The 21395-nt window shown below is 45.7% G+C and overlaps 1 protein-coding gene across 3 annotated transcripts in view; it reads right to left on the bottom strand.

Moving 5' to 3' along the window:
- Positions 1-446: 446 nt before the first annotated feature.
- Positions 447-21395, bottom strand: part of SBNO2 (strawberry notch homolog 2) — a 542051-nt gene continuing 521102 nt past the window's right edge. For all 3 annotated transcript variants that reach the window (XM_069216340.1, XM_069216341.1, XM_069216342.1), the window contains 3 exons: positions 17640-17716; positions 5608-5798; positions 447-4578 (listed from right to left, as the gene is read on the bottom strand). In XM_069216340.1, coding sequence (XP_069072441.1) covers positions 3899-4578; positions 5608-5798; positions 17640-17716 — 948 coding nt within the window. In that variant the 3' untranslated portion in view covers positions 447-3898. The remainder of the gene's footprint in view (positions 4579-5607; positions 5799-17639; positions 17717-21395) is intronic.

Here is a 21395-nt window from a genome sequence, read left to right as displayed (position 1 = left end):
CTTTATAACGACCATGGGTGGAAAGGGCTCACACACTGCTGAACGTTGACAGAACAGTGAAATGGGAGTAAACTCAGGATTGGTTCCGTTAACTGGCAATGGTCTGTGCTGTTACAAGGCATACGTCTCAGAAACCTAGGACTGCTCAAAAAACAGAATTCTCAGCAACTCATGCCATTCAAATCTTTACTGGGTAGTTGCAAAAAACATCCCTTGGATACATGTAGAAAATGTTGGAATTATTAGTCAAAGGCACAGTTCCTAGAAACAGACAAAAACCAGAAAACAACCTTTACATATTTACAGTTCAACTTAATTATAAATATTGTCTTGAAGCAGGCAGCTGGAAAAAAAAAGTGCCAGGAGTCTTCGCACAATGGGGAATCTTTATGTCAAATATATATATATATATATATATATATATATATATATATATATATATATATATATATATATATATATATATATATATATAGACACACACATCAGATCAGTAGGATGAAGAACTGCATTAGAAATAATTTACACAACAGAAACTTGAGTTGAAACCTGAATTACAGTGATAGAAAGAAGTCAACTGCACTAACCCTGTGGGGACGGTGTGTGCAGATGCACTCTGCCCCTCTCTTTGGAAACATTGTGTGAAGCTGGATCGGTCTGGAGGGGCCACACCTTTCATTTTCCTGAGTTTAAAGCCTGTGGATCACTTATTGATTTTAATCTAATATTGGTACAACGTGTAACTTATCACTTTGTTTTTAAAACAGCACTCTGCACATAAATAGAAATAAAATTAAATATTGATCAATATTAAAACATTTCAAAGATTTCATGTGAGTGTTGGGGTCAGGGAAGCTTATAAAAAGGGCTGCTTTGCACGATTACAAGGGTCCTATGTACTGAAGGCACAGACGATAGCTTTTGGGCACAGACAGTTCATACAGTATTGCCAAATTAAGCAGATACTAAAATGCCAACGGCTACCAGGAGAGTCATGGAACCAGCCAATGCACAAGGCCCCGCTTCACCCAGCAGGGTCTCGCTGGAAGAGACATTCTGGAGCAGCTCTGCAGCTGAGGCAACGATCCAGGCTTCCTACAAATGGGATCAGATATGGAAATTCCATTGCTGTTGAGTAGTCTGGTGTGGGGTTGGCGCTTCAATAAAAAGTATTTTGGGAGCAGCTGCATCCCAGGTAGAATGTGCATCCCTAAGGGTTCCTTGCGCATCACAACAAAGATCATATGCCTCTGAGCATGGGGACGTCTGGGAAAAGACCATGACTGGGACATACTCAACCACCAGGGAGTGAGCTTCAAAAGAAGAGTTCACCCAGAAGACCATCTTTTCCCACCAGTGAAGAAGCTAATGCAATAAAGGGAGGCTACACTTTGGGTGCATCAACAGATTGCACATGGCTCCTCTGCTTGTGTCAGAGCTCTGGCGATCACACAAGTGGTAGAACGACACAGAAAGCGTTCCTTGGAAGGTTTGACTATGAGGTAAAGAGAGCTGTGCGTCTAGCTCTGAGGCCATGACGGGCTACAATAAATGCACTGACACCAAGGCACAGTACGAAGACTCCTTACAAACACACAATAATAATGCTATGGCAAAGTAGTGATTCTCTCACTGAGCAGCACATCTGGTATGTGCTACACACACACACATGCGCATACACACACATACGTCCCTTCTAGCCTGTGTCTCATGGAAAAGCAGTGCCCATGGGATGGGCAGGACATCAGCCTGAGATCATGTCCCAGAGACCTGAATATAGAAGTGAACCGATGGTGCACATATAGACAAACTGTGACAGAGCACCTAACCCCCCTCCCATGGCCCAGTCTGCGTGACACCTTGCACAGGCCAGCGCTGTCGATGCCATAGAAAGTGCGTATGTGGGTGGCAGAGATTAGTAACAGAACCTCCTGAGAATTTACATCTAAGTGGGACTTCAGCAGCAAAATCTGACTAAATGATCCCTTCGTTTCAATGCTGCTACTGTTTGAACAGCACCTCTAAGATTTGCCTCCATTCAGAGGTCAGCTGGAAATTGTTAAACACTAACTGATCAGAGTCTTATCATATTCTTTCCCAACCTACTGGAAAGTTAATCGTTTTAAGGTTAACAAATGAAACTGAAGGGAGTTCTTATGTATTCACCTGAGCATTGTTCCAAGACGTGTCAACTTGGCTTAGGAGCCCGAGGATGTCTCCAGGAAAGCCAGAGAGGATTTACAAAGCAATTACTGGGTACAAAGGTTAACCCGGCTTTACAGGGGACAAACAGCCAGGACCATGGCTGGTCTTCACATGGGACTTAGAGATAAGCTAAACTCTGTAGGTGGCTAAGTGTCAGTCTGAACTTTACAGGAATACAAAACAGGATAAAACAGAAGCCTCGCTGGGCTTTACAGGGCTATGAAACCAGTCGGTCTCGCCACAGAATTACAGGACAGGAGCCAGATGGGCTTCATAGGATTCAAGAGACAAGAGGCAGAGAGGTCTTTCCAGGGGATCAGGGGACATCAGACAGGCTGTACTTTACAGGACTCCTTGTGACACAAACCTGACTGGCATTAACATGGGACCTGAACTAGGCTGTGCTTCACAGGGGGCTAAGAAGACAGGTGCTCTTTGGGGCGGGGTGACTGCTGCCTGGCCTTGTCAAGGCTGCTGCTTCTATTGCACAGATGGATTCCAGCAGAAATACCAAACCAAGACTGCTCAATCTTTTCCGGTCACACTCATTCAAGACTGCTCAATCTAAGCTAGTGGTGGGCCTTTCTTTGCCACATTTACTCAAGGCTGCTCTACCTATCGCTGAGCGGTGGGGCCCCTACTGACGGGGTGACCCAAGACTCCCTCGAGTTATTCCAAAGGACCAGGGCTTGCCATACCACATTCGTCCAAGACTGCACCATCTATTCCAAGAGTGGACATTCACCCAAGATGGCACCATCTACTCCATGGGTGGACATTCATCTAAGACAACATCATCTATTCCAAGGGTAGAGCTCCTGCCGACAGGCCCATCATATAGATACCATTCTACTGAAGGGGGGCTCTGTTTGTCCCTCCCTGAGCCATGACTGCTCATTCACTTGAAGGAGAGCAGCAGCTCTGTCTACCATATTCATCCAAGGCTGTGCAACCTACTTCAGTGGTCCCACTACCTCATCCTTACAGGACTATTTAGTCTGTGCCATGTCCATCCAAGACGGCTCCGTTTATTTCAGTGCCCAGAGTTCCCTCTGTTACACTCAGCCAAGAATGCACCATATATTCCAGAGGCAGCGCTCCCACAGTGCCATGCTGAGCCAAGACTGCTCAAGTCTTCAGAAGGGAGTCTCAATGCTCCTTGTTGTGAATATTCAAGGCTGCTCTTCCAGCTCCGACAGCACAGCTCCTGCTGCCATGCTCATCACAGCCAGTGCAATCTAGTCCAGACGTCAGCACCTTCCCTAGACTTGTCCATCAAAGTCTGCTCGATTTATCCAGAGGTCAGGGCTCAATGTGGCATGTGACATTCTGCGCCGTGCGCCCAGGAAGGTCAGAGGCGGCTGCGTTTTCTGTCAGCGGAAGGGGCAGGAGGCACTGCCATGTTAAAGCAGGCCCTTGGACATGGGTTATTTTATATCTTCAAGGATTTAGGTGAATTTGTATACATATATAAATATATATGTATTCCTGTGTTAAAGTATATATATATTTATATATTTATAAATAAATTTAAGGAGCTATAGGTCCCCCCCCAAATATACAAATAACGTTGCTAAAAAGACAAGTTCCTCTGGCTCTCCCCTTTAAAACAATGAATGCATGGAGCCTGCTCAGCACGGAGCCCACGGCCCAGGAGACATAATTGTACGCGAGTGTCTGATGGACGTCAGGATCAACCAGCATCCCAGAAGCTCGCTAGTGTTTCGCCCCCGAACTGAATGACACTCTGTCGATCCAAGGACAGGGCATCTTCCTGCGGGGAGTCGTTTAGTGTCCTCAACATTTCCTCCAGAATTTCCTTAAAATTGATGTCCTGCTGTGCGGCTTCCTCCTCTACCGGCTGTTGCACCAGGTCCAGCGGCATGGCCAAGGGTTCATTCTGAGTCTGGGTGGGGAAGGACACGTGGCCCAAGGGTTCATTCTGAGTCTGGGTGGGGAAGGACACGTGGCCCAGAGAGCTCTGAGGCTGGTTCCTGTAGGGCTGCAGGAAGTTGTATGAATCGAGCAGCCCATGCGGCGTTGTGTGGCTCATGGCAGCCTCAGGCAGGAAGTGGGGTGCTCCTGGCTCAGCCTTCCTCGCCACCTCAGACGTGCATTCTATCGGGGGGCTGTAGGTCAAGTCTAAAACCTCGTCCTGCTGCAGAAAGTGCTGGGGGTAGTGGGCGCCTTGAGCCGGCTGCGTTATATCCACTGGCTGAGGCTGGAAGAGATGGGGTGGCAGAAGGTGGTATGGTGGCGGCTTTGCCTTCTCCTTGGCGAGGGCTGCCTCCTCGCGCTTGCGCTTCACGTTGGCATCCATGCGCTTTAGCTCTTCCAGGACTTTGTTCACGCAGTTCTCGGGGATTTTAATACCTGAGCCAGAAACATAATGAAGGCTGTTAAACACAGACTGGGAGAAAACCAAATATAGTGACACCAAGCCTAAAACAGAAAGTGCATAGGCAGGCAGTGAAGAAGACATGAAGAACTGTAAAACAAATCCTGCCCAGTGCACAGTGTATGCACAGAACCCTGCACAGAAAGTCAGGGAAGAACAACATATAATGCAGATGGGCTGCACAAATACAAACAGACAGGAAAAATAGCACAGAGCACAGCAATGGATCAGCTGAGGAACAGCAGAGGCTGAAAGAGGGCCACAGGCCAGACTAAAGAGGTGGATGGGCAAACAACAGAGGGGAAGGAGCGCAAGGATCAAAGTGCAAACAGCACAGGCATCTAAGGAAAGTGCACAGGTGGCAAGATAGGAGCAGAGCAGGCAGCACATGGGGAAACTGTACAATCAGCCGAGGGGAAACAGCACAGACAGCAAGATAGGAACAGACTGCAGAGGGGAAGCAGCTCACGCTGCAGCAGAGAAACAGCTCAGGCAAACAGCAAATAGTACAACACAGGAATCAACCAGGCAGCAGAAGGCAAACAGCACAGACTGCAAACTAGGAGCGAACCAGGCTTCAGAGGAGAAACAGCACAGATGCAACAGAGAAACAGCACGGGCAGTAGAGGGGACACAGCACAGACTGGAAACGAGAGATGAACCAGGCTGCAGAGGAGAAACAGCACAGATGCAACAGAGAAACAGCACAGGCAGCAGGTGGGACACAGCACAGATGGCAAAAGAGGAGGAAACCAAGCAGCAGAGAACAAACAGCACAGGCTGCAGGAAAGAAACGAAACAGATGACAACAGAAAAACAAACCAGTAACTGAGAAGACACAACACAGACAACAACAAAGGAATCGACAAAGCAGCACAGGACAAAGCCTGCAAGAAAGGAACAGCACAAGCAGCAGAGACTGCAGGGTTCCTACTTGGGAGACTGGAGCACACAATGATGAGATTCCTACCCAGAGCTCCCAGTGACGTGACCCAAGCACTCACCGACTTGCTTCCGCTTCTCCTTAGTCCGGAGCCGTACAATCTGCAGATAGCTGTTGCTGGTGATGTCCGATATAACGCCTGCCATCTTGCTCCAGACGCGCAGCAAGGCTCCGCACAGCATGTAGTAGTGACGCAGGCGCATACCCGCAAAGCACTGCTTGCCCTCCTCGATCTGCTTGCAGGCTCCATTCCTAGGGGTGGGTCACGATAAGACAAGACATGAGCTCTACGGTGATCCCGCACTCTGCAGTGTCCCCAAGGCGGCACGGACAGCTCTCCAGTGCACATACATAGGCACCCTGGCACTCAGCTGCACTGCAAAACCAGTCCTCACAAACACACTGTGATCTCCAGGTGGGACGGGGTCCTCACTTCTACAGCCTTCATGGGCCAGAAGCCACACTGCAGAGATAGCTCACATAAACACCAAGCGGGGCTCGTTTGTGCACCCAGGCGCTGCACTGCACACCTACCTGACACACACCAAGCGGGGGCTCGTTTGTGCACTCAGTCTCTGCACCACAGAGCTAGCTCACAGAAACACTCACAAACACCAAGCGGGGGCTCGTTTGTGCACTCAGTCACTGCACTGCAGAGCTAGCTGACACAAAAAACAAGCGGTGGCTCATTTATGCACTTAGTCACCGCACTGCATGTAGGAAAGTACACTGTTTTTGGCATGGTTACCCCAACTTTCTGCCTGCTGTCAGTGTGTTTTGACTGTGTTCACTGGGATCCTGCTAACCAGGACTCCAGTGACTGTGCTCTTGCTCCCTAAATTGGGTTGTTCCTGACTTAGTACACCCCACAATTGGCATACTGGTACCCCCATGTAAGTCCCTAGTATATGGTACCTAGGTACCCAGGGCATTGGGACACCAGGGGTCCCTCATGGGCTGCAGCATGTATTGTGCCACCCATGGGAACCCATGCAAAATGTGTCTTCAGGACTGCCATTGCAGCCTGCGTGAAAAGGTGCATGCATGTACACTGGGTAACTAACGTTTCCGCTCGATGGGATGTGTAGCTGCAGATACACATGCTTTGCACAGACTGTAAAGCAGTCCTCTCCCACAATAAGCGGTGGCTAGCCTGTAGGAGTAGTTTGAAATAGTGTTTTAAGCCCTGCTTGACACACAGTTGCTTGTTGGCGAAATAGCACATCCACACAGTAGTGTTTAGTAAATGTATGTGGTGTGGACCATGTGGCTGCTTTGCATGCATCTGCCACTGGTATGTTTCCTAAGAATGCCATTGAAGCTCCTTTCTTTCTAGTAGAATGTGCTTCAGGAGTTATTAATAGTGGTCTTTTAGCCTTAACATAGCAAGTCTGAAAACACTTTACTATCCATCTGGCTAATGCTTGTTTTAAAATAGGATTACCCTTTTGAGGCTGTTGAAAAGCCACAAAAAGTTGTTTAGATTTTCTGAAATCTTTTGTTCTATCTATTTATTACATGAGAGCTCTTTTAACATCAAGAATGGGAAGAGCTCTTTCAGCAACTGAATCTGGCTCTGGAAAGAAGACTGGCGATTCCACTGACTGATTGATGTGAAATGGTGAAACCACTTTAGGTAATAATTTGGGGTTTGTCCTAAGTACTATTTTGTGTTTGTGAATTTGGAAGAAGGGTTCTTCTAAAGTGAATGCCTGAATTTCACTAACTCTCCTTAAGGAAGTAATTGCTACTAGGAAACCAACTTTCCATGATAGAAATCGAAGAGCGCAAGAATGCATGGGTTCGAAAGGAGGACCCATAAGCCTTGTGAGTACAATGTTAGGATTCCATGCAGGAACTAGTGGAGCTCTACGTGAAATAACTCTTTCAAAGCCTTCCATAAAAGCTTTTATGATAGGAATTCTAAACTTAGAGGCATATTGTCTGTTTTGGAGGTCGGCTGATATTGCTGTTAAATGAATTTTAATAGATGAATATGCTAGATTTGCTTATTGTAAATGAAGCAAATAACAGTCAATATCATGTACTGATGCTTCAGATGGATCAATATTTTTGGGTTGACAGTAACATACAAAATGTTTCCATTGAGCTGCATAGCACTGCCTGGTTGTAGGTTTATGTGCTTCTTTTAGAATGCCCATACATTCTGTTGGAAGCTTTAGATATCCAAACTCTATGACCTCAGGAGCCAAATTGCCAGGTTGAGCACACTGGGATTGGGATGCCTGATTTCACCTCGGTTTTGAGTCAATAAGTCCAGTCTGTTTGGAAGCTTGGGATGTGGTACTACTGACAGATCCAACAGTGTTGGGTACCCGTGTTGACGTGCCCATGTGGGAGCTATGAGTATTATAGTGAGTAAGGTGTGATGGATTTTGTTGACCAGAAATGGAATTAGTGGGAGAGGGAGAAAATCATAAGCAAATATCCCTGACGAACTGATCCACAGAGCATTGACCTTGGATCAAGGGTGTGGGTACCTGGATGCGAAGTTTAGGCATTTTGTATTTTCGCTTGTCGCAAGGAGGACTAAGTCTGGGATTACCCACATGTGAAAGTACTGTTGAATCACTTGTGGGTGAATCTCCCATTCGTGTATTTATTGCTGCGTCCTGCTTAAGAGGTCCGCTAGTTGGTTGTGTATCCCCGGGATATACTCTGCTAGTAGTTGAATATGATTGTGAATTGCCCATTTTCAAATTGTCTGTGCTAGAAGGGACAATTGAGTTGAGTGTGTCCCCACATTTTTGCAGATAATACATTGTGGTCCTGTTGTCTGTCCTTATCAACACTTTTGTACGTGATCTGTGGCTGGACAGCTTTGAGTGGTAGGAACACTGCTAGCAATTCCAAATGATTTATGTGATAAGTTTGTTGAATTGAGTCCCATTCCCCTTGTACAGTAAGGATGTTGAGATGGGCACCATTGATGAATTGGTTGTGATTACGGTCTGTGGCAGAGGGTCCTGAAAGGGCCCCCCTTTTGATAAGTTGGTGTGAGTCCACCATTGCAGAGAGTTGTAAGTCTGGCGGTCCAACAGCACTAGATTGTGAAGTTGACATTGTGCTTGAGACCATTGTTGCGAGAGACACTGTTGTACGGGTCTCATGTTTAGACGTGCATTGGGTACTATTGCTATGGACAATGCCATCATTCCCAAAAGTTTCATGATGAACCTTACTGTGGAAGTGTGATTGTACTGTAGTTGAGATATGAGATTGTGGAAAGCTTGAATTGTCTGGGGTTTGGGTACGCTAATTCTAATCGAGTGTTCAGAATTACTCCCAGATACAGTTGTATTTGCGCTGGTTGCTGTTGAGATTTCTGGTAATTGATTGTGAACCCAAGACTGCATAGGGTATCCACTGTGTACTGTGTGTGCGGTTGAGAGGTTTGAATGGTGATGGCTTTCATGATCCAGTCGTCCAGATAAAGAAAGACATGTATATGTTGTCTTTGGAGGTATGCTGCAACCACTGCGAGGCATTTGGTGAATGCCCTTGGTGCTGTTGTTACTCCAAAGGGTAGCACTCTGAACTGGTAGTGCTTGCATGCTATCGTAAATCTTAGAAGTTTGCGATGTGCTGGATGTATGGGAAAGTGGAAGTAAGCATCCTTTAGATCTAATGCTGTCATATAGTTTTCTTTTTGTAGCAGGAGAATGACGTCCTGAAGAGTGTCCTTGTGGAACTGCTCTGACAGGATGTACTGATTGAGGGGTCTGAGATCCAGGATTGGTCTGAGAGTTCCATCCTTTTTTGGAATCAGGAAGTGTAGAGAATATACTCCTGCCCATTGTTGAGCTATACGTACCATCTCTATTGCACCTTTGAGCCAAAGTGACTGTCCCGCTTCTTTTAATAAATGGAGGTGCTCCAGAGAAAGCCTGTGCGAGCGAGGGGGAATGTTTGGTGGAGTAGAGATGAGCTCTACGCAATAACCATTCTGGATAATTGACAGCACCCATTGATCTGTCGTAATGTTGGGCCATTGTTTGTAGAAATATTTCAGTCTTCCTCGCACAGGAGATGTATGCTGTGTGGGGATGTGCAGAAAGTCATTGTTTGGTTGAGGGTGAGGAACCTCTTGTGGTGGTGGATTTCTCTCTACCTCTAAAGTTATTTCCCTTGTAAGAGCCTCTGAAAGAGCCTCTGGCATAAAATTGTTGTTCTTGCTTTTGTTGGGATGTGGACGGCTCTGAGGTTGATGGATTAAAACCACCTCTGAACTGGGGCTTACAAAAAGTTTTCCTGAACAGGGGTAGTAAAAAGGGCACCCATAGCCTTAGCTGTTTTAGAGTCTTTCTTTAGTTTCTCTATGGTGGCATCTACTTCTGGGCCAAATAAGTGTTTATCATCAAAAGGCATATTGAGTACTGCCAGTTGTATTTCAGGATTGAACCCTGAAGTTCTTAACCATGCATGCCTTCTAATAATCACAATGGTGTCGATACCCCTTGCTGCTGTGTCTGCTGCATATAAGGCAGATCTAATTTGGTTGTTCGAGATAGCCTGCCCTCCGTAACTATGTGCTGTGCCCTTTTCTGGTAGAAGGTCCTGTAAGAACTCCTCCATCTCATCCCGATGAGCTCTATCGTATCTGGCTAACAGAGCTTGATAATTAGCAATTCTCCAGTGATTAGCAGCTTGAGTTGCTACTCTCTTCCCCGCTGTATCAAACTTACGACTCCCCTTGTCTGGAGGAGGAGCGTCCCCTGTGGATCGGCTATTTGCCCTTCCTGGCTGCACTAACAACTACAGAGTCAGGTGGCAATTGTTGTGCAATGAAAAGTGGGTCTGAAGGTGCAGGTTCGTACTTTTTGTCTACGCTTGGTGTAATAACCCTGTACTTTACTGGCTCCTTGAAAATGTCTTCTGGATGTTTAAGCGTGCCTGGGAGCACGGGTAGGCATCGATACTCCTTGTGAGTGGGTGATTGGGTGTTGAATAAAAAAAATCATCCTCTGTGGGATCTGCATGCAACTGCACGTTGTGATATGCAGCTGCCCTAGCTATGACCTGGTTGTAGGCAGTAGTATCTTCAGGTGATGGCATGGCCAGGTATGAATTGGGATCATTGGAAGGTATGGGATCTCAATCATATAAATCCCGTGGGTCTACGTTATAATAAGTGTCACCTAAATCATCCCTTATGTGTAGAGATAGGGGACTGTGGAGAAAATTGTGTAGGTGAAGGTGGTGGAGTATCTGGTGGTGCAGAAGCAGGAAGTAAAGGGGAATGTGGTGGTGAAGACTGTTGTAGTGCATTTGGTTTCTCCTTATGCTTGAATATCTTACAGGTGGAGGCCCAGCTTCCAACATCTTTTGGAAAGTTAACTTTGTCTTGGTTGTTGGAGGAGGAGAAGTAATAATCCTTACAGTGTGTCTTTGTGGATCTGGATTTTGCGCTGTTTAGCCTCCATTACTTCTAGTATGGGCCTTATGTCTAAAGACTCCTCGGTAGTTGGAGCATATTTTTCACGCACCGGCTTCCGTTCTGAAAGTTTGGATACTGAATGTTTTAGTCGGGCCAAGAATGTCAGCTCTGAAATTGATGGCAGTTTTTTCATCTCCGAAGTGGAAGTCTCCATTTTTTTTTACTCGATCCCACAACAGGAGTAAAGCACTGTTCAGTCGGCGCCGAATGCACTTTGGTCTTTTTCGGTGCCAAACCCAAAGGTTGGTCTACTGTATGTGTCTTTCGGGTCCAACCATGATCGGCAAGCAGTGGTGGACCCAAGACCAGTGCTGGTGTAATTTTGGTTGCCTTTAGTTGATGGAAAGGGGCTGATATACTCAGGTATAGCACAGCTGGAAGCGATTGGCTGTCCCCATCCGAGTCTTGGTCTGAATCACAGACTGCGATGGAAACTGCAGTCTGAGCTTGTTCTTCTCTGAAAATGTTGGGCATTTCCGATGACTTGGACGCCATCTCCAGTCAACGCGCTCTTCAATTCCTCAGAGTTTTCTTTGAAAGGAAGGATCGACACGCTTCACAGCTTTCTTCCCTGAGATCCGGAGAGAGACAGAGGTTGCACACCGCGTGTTGGTAGGTGTGTGGGAACTTGGCGTGACACTGAGGGCAAAAGCAAAACGGAGTGCATTCCATCAGCCTGACAACGTTCGACAACTTCGAGTCGAAGTAGGCCCAAGAAGGGCACGGTCGCCTGAAAGGACATTTAACTGACCCCGACGATTACAATCGGATTGAATAAATGTTAGAAAACACGATCAAGAATTACCGGCATTTATAGAACGAAGAGAGAAGTTCAGCTAGTACTGAACTCAGATCTACTGGAGCGAGGGGAAACACGTCTGAACCCGACGGCGGACAGAAAACAATCTAACAAAGAACTCAATGCCCATGTGCACTATTACTGAGAGGAGGAGTCATTCAATCTCGTGACTCAAAAACGATTCTTCGAAGAAAAACAACTTTTAACACTCCAAGCCCAACACTAGATATTCACATGCTGTGCACTATTCCTGCCATCTAGTGTTGGGCTCGGAGTGTTACAAGTTGTTTTTCTTCGAAGAAGTCTTTTCGAGTCATGGGACCGAGTGACTCCTCCCTTTCAGCTCCATTGCGCATGGGCATCGACTCCATCTTAGATTGTTTTCCCGCAGAGGGTAAGGTAGGAGTGATAGAGTGAGAATAGTAAAGATGTCCATGCAATCGGATAGAGATGTATGTACAAAGTTGAGGTAAAGGAATGTTTATTTACATATGTACAATTTCTAATTGCAACTTAAACGGCTACAGGCACCCGGGGAGGTGGGAGGGCACATGTGAATCTGCAGCGGAACATGCCACAAACAGATGTACACTGGGTAAGTGACATTTTCTGTTCGGTGGCATGTGTAGCTGCAGATACACATGCTGTGCATAGACTACAAAGCAGTAATCCTCCCCAAAGCGGTGGTCAGCCTCTAGTTGTTTGAAATAATGTTCTTAGTACAGCCTGTCCTACTGTGGCTTGTTGTGTTGCTAACACATCTACACAGTAGTGTTTGGTAAAAGTATGAGGTGTGGACCAAGTGGCTGCCTTACAAATCTCTGTCATTGGTATGTTACCTAGAAAGGCCATTGTTGCTCCTTTCTTTCTAGTGGAGTGTGCCTATGGTGTGATGAGTAGTTGTCTTTTAGCTTTTAGGTAACAAGTGTGTATACATTTCACTATCCACCTGGCTATGCCTTGTTTGGATATAGGGTTACCAGTATGGGGTTTCTGGAATGCGATGAACAACTGTTTAGTTTTACAAAATGCTGTTGTTCTGTCTTTATAGTACATTAGAGCTCTTTGTATGTCTAATGTATGTAATGCTCTTTCTGCCACTGAGTCTGGCTGTGGGAAGAAGACTGGGAGCTCCACTGTTTGGTTTCAATGAAATGTTTTAGTAATGGGGCTACATCTTGTAGTGTCACCATACAAAAGTGTTCTGATTTGATGTATAGGTTGAGAGTCCTGAGATCTAATATTTGCCTTAGTGTTTTGTCCTTTTTGGGAATAAGGAAGTACAGGGAATAGACCCCTGTTCCTTTTTGTTGATGAGGTACTAGTTCTATGGCTTGTTTTGTTAATAGTGCCTGCACCTCTGTTTGTAACAATGTTAGATGTTGCAACAATAGTTTGTGCGCTTTTGGGGGAATATCTGGAGGAAAATATGTGAATTCTATGCAGTAACCATGTTGGATAATTGATAGTACCCATGTGTCCGTTGTTATGTGTGACCATTGATTGTGGAACCTTTCCAGTCTTCCTCCCACAGGGGATGTGTGTTGGGGGAAGGTGATGGCAAAGTCACTGCTCGTTGTTAGTGGCTTGCTTTGTAGGCTGGAATTTTCCCCTGGATCTTGGAAATTGCCCTCTGAAGGACCCTTGAAACCCCCCGCTCTGATATTGTGGATTGGTATGAGGGCTTTGTCTGTGAGGTGGATGTTTCTGATGGCTGTGGCCTGAAACTCCCCAGATACTGCGTTTTCCTAAATGTCCCTCTGTATTGGTATGAGTAAAGTGCTCCCATTGCTTTGGCTGTATCGGTGTCCTTTTTCATATTTTCAATGGCTGTGTCCACTTGTGTGCCAAGTAGCTGTTGCTGGTTGGATGGCATGTTGAGGACCGCCTGTTGAATCTCTGGTTTGAAACCTGAGGATCTAAGCCATGCAGGGCATCTAATTGTCACTGCAGTGTTGACTGTTCTTGCAGCTGTATCGGCTGAATCTAATGCAGATTTTATTTGATTATTCGTTATTGCCTGTCCCTCCTCACCACTCGCTGAGCTCTTTTCTGGTATTCCTTGGGGAGATGTTGGATGATGTCGCTCATCTCGTACCAATGAGCTCTGTCATATCTTGCGAGGAGGGCCTGTGAGTTCGCTATGCGCCACTGATTGGCTGCTTGTGACGCTACCCTCTTTCCTGCCGCGTCAAACTTTTTCCTCTCCTTATCTGGAGGGGGTGCATCTCTAGGTGACTGGGGAGTTGGCCCTTTTTCTCACTGCGCTGACCACTACTGAGTCTGGGGGCAGCTGCTGGGTGATAAATACTGGGTCTGACGGTGGTGGTTTATATTTCTTCTCCACCCTTGGTGTTATGGGTCTTTCCTTAACAGGCTCCTGAAAAATCTGTTATGCATGTTTAAACATGCCTGGGAGCATGGGCAGACTTTGATACGATGTTTGTGTTTGAGGATAAGGTATGAAAAAGAAAGTAGTCCTCCAGTGGTTCGGTGTGCATGCTCACATTGTGGAAAGCAGCAGCCCTAGCCAAGACCTGTGTGCAGGAGGTGCTCCCTAGCCAAGACCTGTGTGCAGGAGGTGCTATCTTCAGGTGGAGAGGGTTTAGACGGACAGCACTCCGGGCTATTGTCTGACACAGGGCCATCATAAAGGTTCCACGGGTCTGTATCTTGATGCGACTGCACGGTGTGTGTGGGTGACTGTGCAGTCGGTGTAGCAAGAGGAGAAACAGTTCTTTGAGGAGAATGCGGAGGAGAATGTGCTGGGGAAAACTGGCGTGGCGGAGATTGCTCTCTTGGCACTTTAGCCTTTGGCTGCTCAGTGTCTGAACGTCCTTGGAAAGCCTGTTTCCTTTTAAATTTGAGAGGAGGTGCTGTAAGTATTTTTCCAGTATCCTTGTGGATCTGTATCCTTGGTTGTCTCTCATCAAATTCTTCCATTTGGTGAAGTTCTTTCTCGAATCTGTGGCTTTCTTTCATCTGTTTAGAAAGTCCATGCTCCTCAGTATATGAGCCTTTTTCCGGCTCCGACGCCAGTTTTTTCGGCACCGAAACGCCCATGGTGACAGTAGGCCTAGGTTCCGAAAGACTCTTTCGGGGTTTCGATTCGTCGAGCCGATGTCGAACTTTTTCGAAAACTGTGTCTCGACTCGAGTCCGAAGACTTCGATGCAGGTGTGGCCTTTTTCAGTGCCAATAGTGTTGCTTGGTCACCGTTTGATCTCTTGCGGGTAGAGCCATGGCCTTCCGGCAGTGGCGTCCCCGAGGCCTTTTGTTTGGGCTTGGAGTGGCTCTGGGTTTGGGTCGGGGCAGGCGTACTCACGTGTTGGCCTGCTGTCGGTGGTCGGTCCGCGTCAGAATCGTCCGAGTCGGATCCTTGAATGAAGATGGCCATCTCCTCTTCTTCGACGTCGAGGTGCTTGGTACTCTTCGACGCCAATTGTGGTTGTCTCACCCTTTGATCCCTCAAGGTCTTCTTCAAACAGAAGGACCTGCAGGCCTCACAAGTATCCTCTCGGTGGTCCGGTGACAAACACAGATTACAGACCCGATGTTGATCTGTGTATGGATACTTTGCATGGCACTGTGGGCAGAATCGGAACGGGGTCCGGTCCAGGAGGCTTGGACGCTTCCTGCGGTCGGGCCGACCAGGCCCAGGATGGGTGCGGGTGCCCCGAAGGGCAACCGAGGGTGTGTTTTGCCGGTGCCGAGGTGTTGATGCAAGATGGTTCGCGATCGAAAACAATACTGACGATTTTCAGCGATTTTTTAACTTTTCCGAATTGAATAACCGGAGCGAAGAGGAACACGTCCGAGCCCGATGGCGGAAAGAAAACAATCTAAGATGGAGTCGATTCCCATGCGCAATGGAGCCGAAAGGGAGGAGTCACTCGGTCCCGTGACTCGAAAAGACTTCCTAGAAGAAAAACAACTTGTAACACTCTGAGCCCAACACTAGATGGCAGGAACAGTGCACAGCATGTGTATCTGCAGCTACACATGCCACCGAACATATATATATATGTTATTCTACGCTTAACATTTTTGTAGGTGATTGCATAGTTTCTATATAATTTGTTTGATTAGATGCTTATGAGTGTTTTGTTTATGTATCACATTAGGTAAATATTATCAACTATCTACAAAAATGTCACTATTGAAATATTGGGGTAAAGATAAAATAATGTTCTAAAAGTACACAAAGAAATTAACCTCAAATACTGCAACACTTGAAAGTCTGTGTTTATATGATACAACTTTAAATCTCAATATATTATCTTCCTTTTGCATATATTCCCTTTCTATGTAATCACGTATCTATATATTTATTACTTTAGTCCTACTATACAAGAGGAAAAAAGGTAAAAAATAAAGTCACTCTACAATGGATTACTCAGTCTCACCCTCTATCAATCTGTCCTCTAGCCCCACTCTCTGACTCCCAAACATCCCAAACCTCATTCTACTACTATGATCCCAAAATAAACCTTCCTAAACTCTTCCCTCCTCTATCCCTCCTGGTGCACCCCAAACCCCAGTTTACTACTACGATCTCCCTAATCCCTTTCTACAGACTCTTCCTTCCTCTATCTCTCCTCCTACTCATCCCAAGCCTCACCTTACTACTGTGATCTCCCTAACCCCTTTCTACACTCTTCCCTCCTCCATCTCTCCTTTACTTATCCCCAAACCCCATCTTACTACTGTGATCTCCCTCTTCCTTCCTCCATCTCTCCTCTTACTCACCCCAAACTTCATCATACTACTACGATCTTCCTCTTCCCGCCTCCATCTCTCCTCTTACTCATCACAAACCTCATCTTACTACTACGATCTCCCGTATCCCTTTCTACAGACTCTCCCCTCCTCCATCCCTCCTCTTACTCATCCCAAACATCATCTTACTACTGTGATCTCCCTCCTCCATCTCTCCTCTTACTCACCCCAAACCTCATCATACTACTACGATCTTCCTCTTCCCTCCTCCATCTCTCCTCTTACTCACCACAAACCTCATCTTACTACTGTGGTCTCCCTCTTCCCTCCTCCATCTCATCACAAACCTCACCTTACTACTGTGATCTCCCTTATCCCTTTCTACACTCTTCCCTCCTCCATCTCTCCTCATACTCACCCCAAACCTCATCATACTACTACGATCTTCCTATTCCCTCATCTCTCCTCTTACTCATCACAAACCTCATCTTACTACTACGATCTACTACGATCTCCCATATCCCTTTATACAGACTCTCCCCTCCTCTTACTCACCCCAAACCTCATCTTACTACTGTGATCTCCCTCTTCCCTCCTCCATCTCTCCTCTTACTCATCACAAACCTCATCTTACTACTGTGATCTCCCTCTTCCCTCCTCCATCTCTCCTCTTACTCATCACAAACCTCATCTTACTACTGTGATCTCCCTCTTCCCTCTTCCCTCCTCCATCTCTCCTCTTACTCATCACAAACCTCATCTTACTACTGTGATCTCCATCTTCCCTCCTCCACCTCTCCTCTTACTCATCCCAAACCTCATCTTACTACTATGATCTCCCAATTAATGCTCTATAGATTCTTCCCTCCTCTATCCTTCCATTATTCTATTCAATTCAAATAACAGACTCACACGTCCACCACTAAAATTAACTCATATTCCCTATACTAATCTACCATTAATCCTTTTGAGTTCCAGAGTAGCGCGCCACTCGCCAAAAAGCACTTCAAGGCCTTATCAGGGGTACTAAGCGCTATATCAATACAATTACAATCTAGGTTCCACATACAGCAATCCCTCTGTGCTCCCTCACACATGAAGACCACTCACATACTCACCACACAGCGTGCTGGCAATTCTTGAATGAGAAGTCGTACTGGTTTTCCCAATGTTCCTTAGCTTCGTCTGCTGTAATCTACAACCAAAAACAGATGTCCATGACCCACTGGGATAAATGCATACCCCAACCAACCTTCACCTCAGATGATTCCAACCAACGTCACCCTTCCAACATCCTAGTAAGACACAGATACACATCCTCCACCTCATGCAGGTTCAAGTTAACTCCTCTGACGTCCCTTTGCCTATCGCGTCATATGAGGAGCACATATGGACAAACAGCTTTGTGCTGGACGGGTGCCACACTACACCTCGTCCAGCAGGTACATGAGGACTACCAGCAGAAGAGCACTGGACATGCTGGGTACCAGGAACTTCCAAGAACGCACACTGATGCTAACCCTGCAGACACCTGGCTACTTTCTTATACACAACTGCAGGCTCTTCAGCCCCCTGGCCACTCTCTGGCACACCAGACTTCTGGCACATTTCTTCTTGCCTCGTACCTTATTACCACACTTGTGTAACTCTAAATCCACCCCCCCTCGAAAATACACTGAGCTGTATGGATATAGAGTAAGATGTATTGACATTTAGGTAGAATAACAGCATCTGAATGTTGACCTGGAAATTTAATAACTTATTAAATCTGAGGAATAGGGAAAACTCAAACTATTTGGAAACATTAGGGCACACAGATAAGGCTTAATCACTTCAGGAGATGCATCTGGCAAAATATTAGGTGGATCTCCACAGGTACTCTTTGAAACCTGAATCTGAGTTCAATAGGGGAGACCTTTATAATAGATATGAAATGAAATCTAAGGACTGGGAAGATCATGACTGACGCCAGATGAGATGCTCTGATATTTAAGGTTGCATCTTTCTATATCTCCATTGTTAGTGATGAAAGCAGCCGCTTTCTATGTTGTTTTTCATATGTATTCAGGAGCCGATTCTTACGGAGCCGTGACCCATTTTTGGGATAACGAAAAGCCAGGGTCAAAAGATCTTGATGTGTAAGACAATCAAGGCTGTAATGTCCATGATAAAAGCATCTGTTGTGGTCGAGTCTTGGGCAGTGCGACACCCGGCACACTACAAGCTGGATCTCATTGGTATCGCCCCTGAGGTGTCTCACCCTGTCCCCTGAATCAGAGCATTGCCTGATTCTTGTGCCTGGCTTGCCGTTCACAGCCCGCTAATCCTTGCTTTGATATAACTCGTGAGGGCACATTTCATTTCTCAGGAGGCAATCCTATTTGGAAATTCTAATGACCTCCTGAACCATGTGTTTGTTTATTCATTTCCAGCTTCAAGTTACTTCCAGGAGGTTGACCCCCTCGGAGTAAGTACTGCCCCACATTACCTCACTGATTGACTGAGGTCTCCCTGATGTCTCTACGTTCTACTCACACTGAAACGGTCCTATTAGTTAGGATATTTCAGAAGTTCTGATATTATCATTGTCCTGATGAGACCCTTGTAACCTAGTAAGGCTTGAAGCGTTGTCGCCACAGATGAGTAACAAAAACCCTACAAAGAAGTTATGACTTAATGGCCTGACTGGAGACCTCTAACAGGCTGTTTGTGATGAAGACCTTGTGTATGTTTTTATTGATGGATATTGTTTTCTGATGGGTGTCGCACGGGGGTCAGACTGCTCTATTTCGGTGTCCGCTTTTCTGTCGTTTTTATGGACTCAATAGCTAAGGAGAACATTGCTTTTCATATTATTTCTGGTGGTCTTTAGTGAATTCATCATCATAAAAGCATTGTCTGTTGGAGGCTATCTAACCTTTAAAATATACATTTCTTTTTAGATGATACCAATGAGAACCACTGTTGCACGTAAAGTGTACTATACCCAGGTCTGCATAGGTTTAAGGGTTGCTTTTGTAGACTACTAAATTTACTCATAATTCTGGCACATGTACTCCTTCAACAAGAGATTGTTTTTTCTCTCCAATAACTTAATTAGATCCTGGGCAATGTGGTTGAAAACATTAACTGACCATGCTGCAGTGTTTTTGAAACTGGACTGGGCATTGGGAGCCTGAATGCAAGCGGTGGTCCCAGACAGGAATTGGACAGATGAGGCCCTTTGCCAGAAGTGCCTCCGGCACACTTAACAGCTGATACACTCAGTTTAAAACAGATCAGCATAAAAAAAACAAATATATCTGCCAAGTTCTAAGCCCCAATGGTCAGAGTTAAAAGCTTAAATAACTATATCAGAAGGGTGGGTGAACTGGTGACGTAGGTAGACAGCCTGAGTATTTTATGTTGAGACTCATTTACAATTGGTGGAATGGTCAGAATTCCCGCCCCATCGAACCCAAGGTTTCACTGCCTCATTTAGAGGTGGGGAACCAACAAACGTCAGTCGGTGAAGGCTCAGCAGGTTCCTCTGTCCAAAATCTCCAAGACAGGGCCATAACTGTACAAACGTTGGAATGTCAGCCATATTAAAGGAGAATTTACAGAGGTGGAACAAGCTGCATGTTTCAGTGATGGATAAAGACTGCTTGTAAAAATGTTCGTCTTAACCAAGTTACTACATTAATTCCACAATTTGACAATCTGAGTTCCGATAAAGTGGATCCAGGAGATGAGCTCTTTAAGATGAGATACATATAAGAATTTATGAACTTATTTATCTATAAACGCGCCATTTTTTTGTACTTGATACAGAGCTTAGTGGGCCCTGAGGATGCTCTTTCCTCCCTAACACCTTTCCTGAAGAGCTTTGCTTGAGCAAAAATGTGGTTAAATGGAGTCCCCCAGAGATTACATGACAGATTTGGTAAACCCAAAACTTTAAAAAGGCGTAATTAAAGACATATTAGTTTATATTGACCTCAAGGTATTGTATAGTTACACAACTGTGATGTTCACTTATCGGGAGCAATAACGCAGTGGTGAGTACTACAATGCTGCCCTCAAACTGGAATAGGATTTTTACAGAGTCCCGGGGATTAATCCTGGCTGATTAGTTACCGACCAGGCAACCTTTGAGGCAATAATGTGACCTCGGAAGTCAAACACTTAACTGGATGATTTTATTGGAGGTTACAGAAGGGGACTTAAACAATGCACAAAAGCATATCTCCGATTTTTATAATACAGTTTTAGAGCTGAGCAAAAGTAAAATTAGTCCGGGGCGGGCATTCGACATAGAAAACATTTGCTAGAGCAGTCACAGCTTTATCACAGTGACTATTACCAGCTAATTTAGAAAAGGTTCATTTTTGTTTTATGTTGATTGTTTTATACGCCAGCACGTCTACTGAAACTAAACACCATGAACACAGATTCTACCCAATGTACAGCCATAGGCAAGCTATCACTTATAGTGTTCTAGGTACTGTGCTTTATGACTACTAGACATACAAGCATTGGCATAGCCAATAGGTCTCACCTTTGTGACCCTATAAGTGCTTAGCCATGCAGTGCATTATCCTGGTGCTCTGCCACCAGGGATTGATAAGCTATACAATTACTATCAATCAATCAATCAATCAAAGATTTGTAGAGCATGGCTAATCAACCATAGGGTCTCAAGACGCTGTTGTGGGCCTGCTCCTCAGTCGAAGAGCCAGGTCTTGAGGTCCTTCCTGAACTGCTTCAGTGATGCGTCTGGCTGAGCTTGAGAGGTCATGCGTGCCATGGCCGGGCTGCTCAGTCGAAGAGCCGAGTCTTGAGGTCCTTCCTGAACTGCTTCAGTGATGCGGTCTGGCTGAGCTTGAGGGGTC

The sequence above is a fragment of the Pleurodeles waltl genome, chromosome 12 (assembly GCF_031143425.1).
Source record: "Pleurodeles waltl isolate 20211129_DDA chromosome 12, aPleWal1.hap1.20221129, whole genome shotgun sequence".
Lineage (NCBI taxonomy): Eukaryota > Metazoa > Chordata > Amphibia > Caudata > Salamandridae > Pleurodeles > Pleurodeles waltl.
This window is presented reverse-complemented; position numbering and strand designations above follow the sequence as displayed.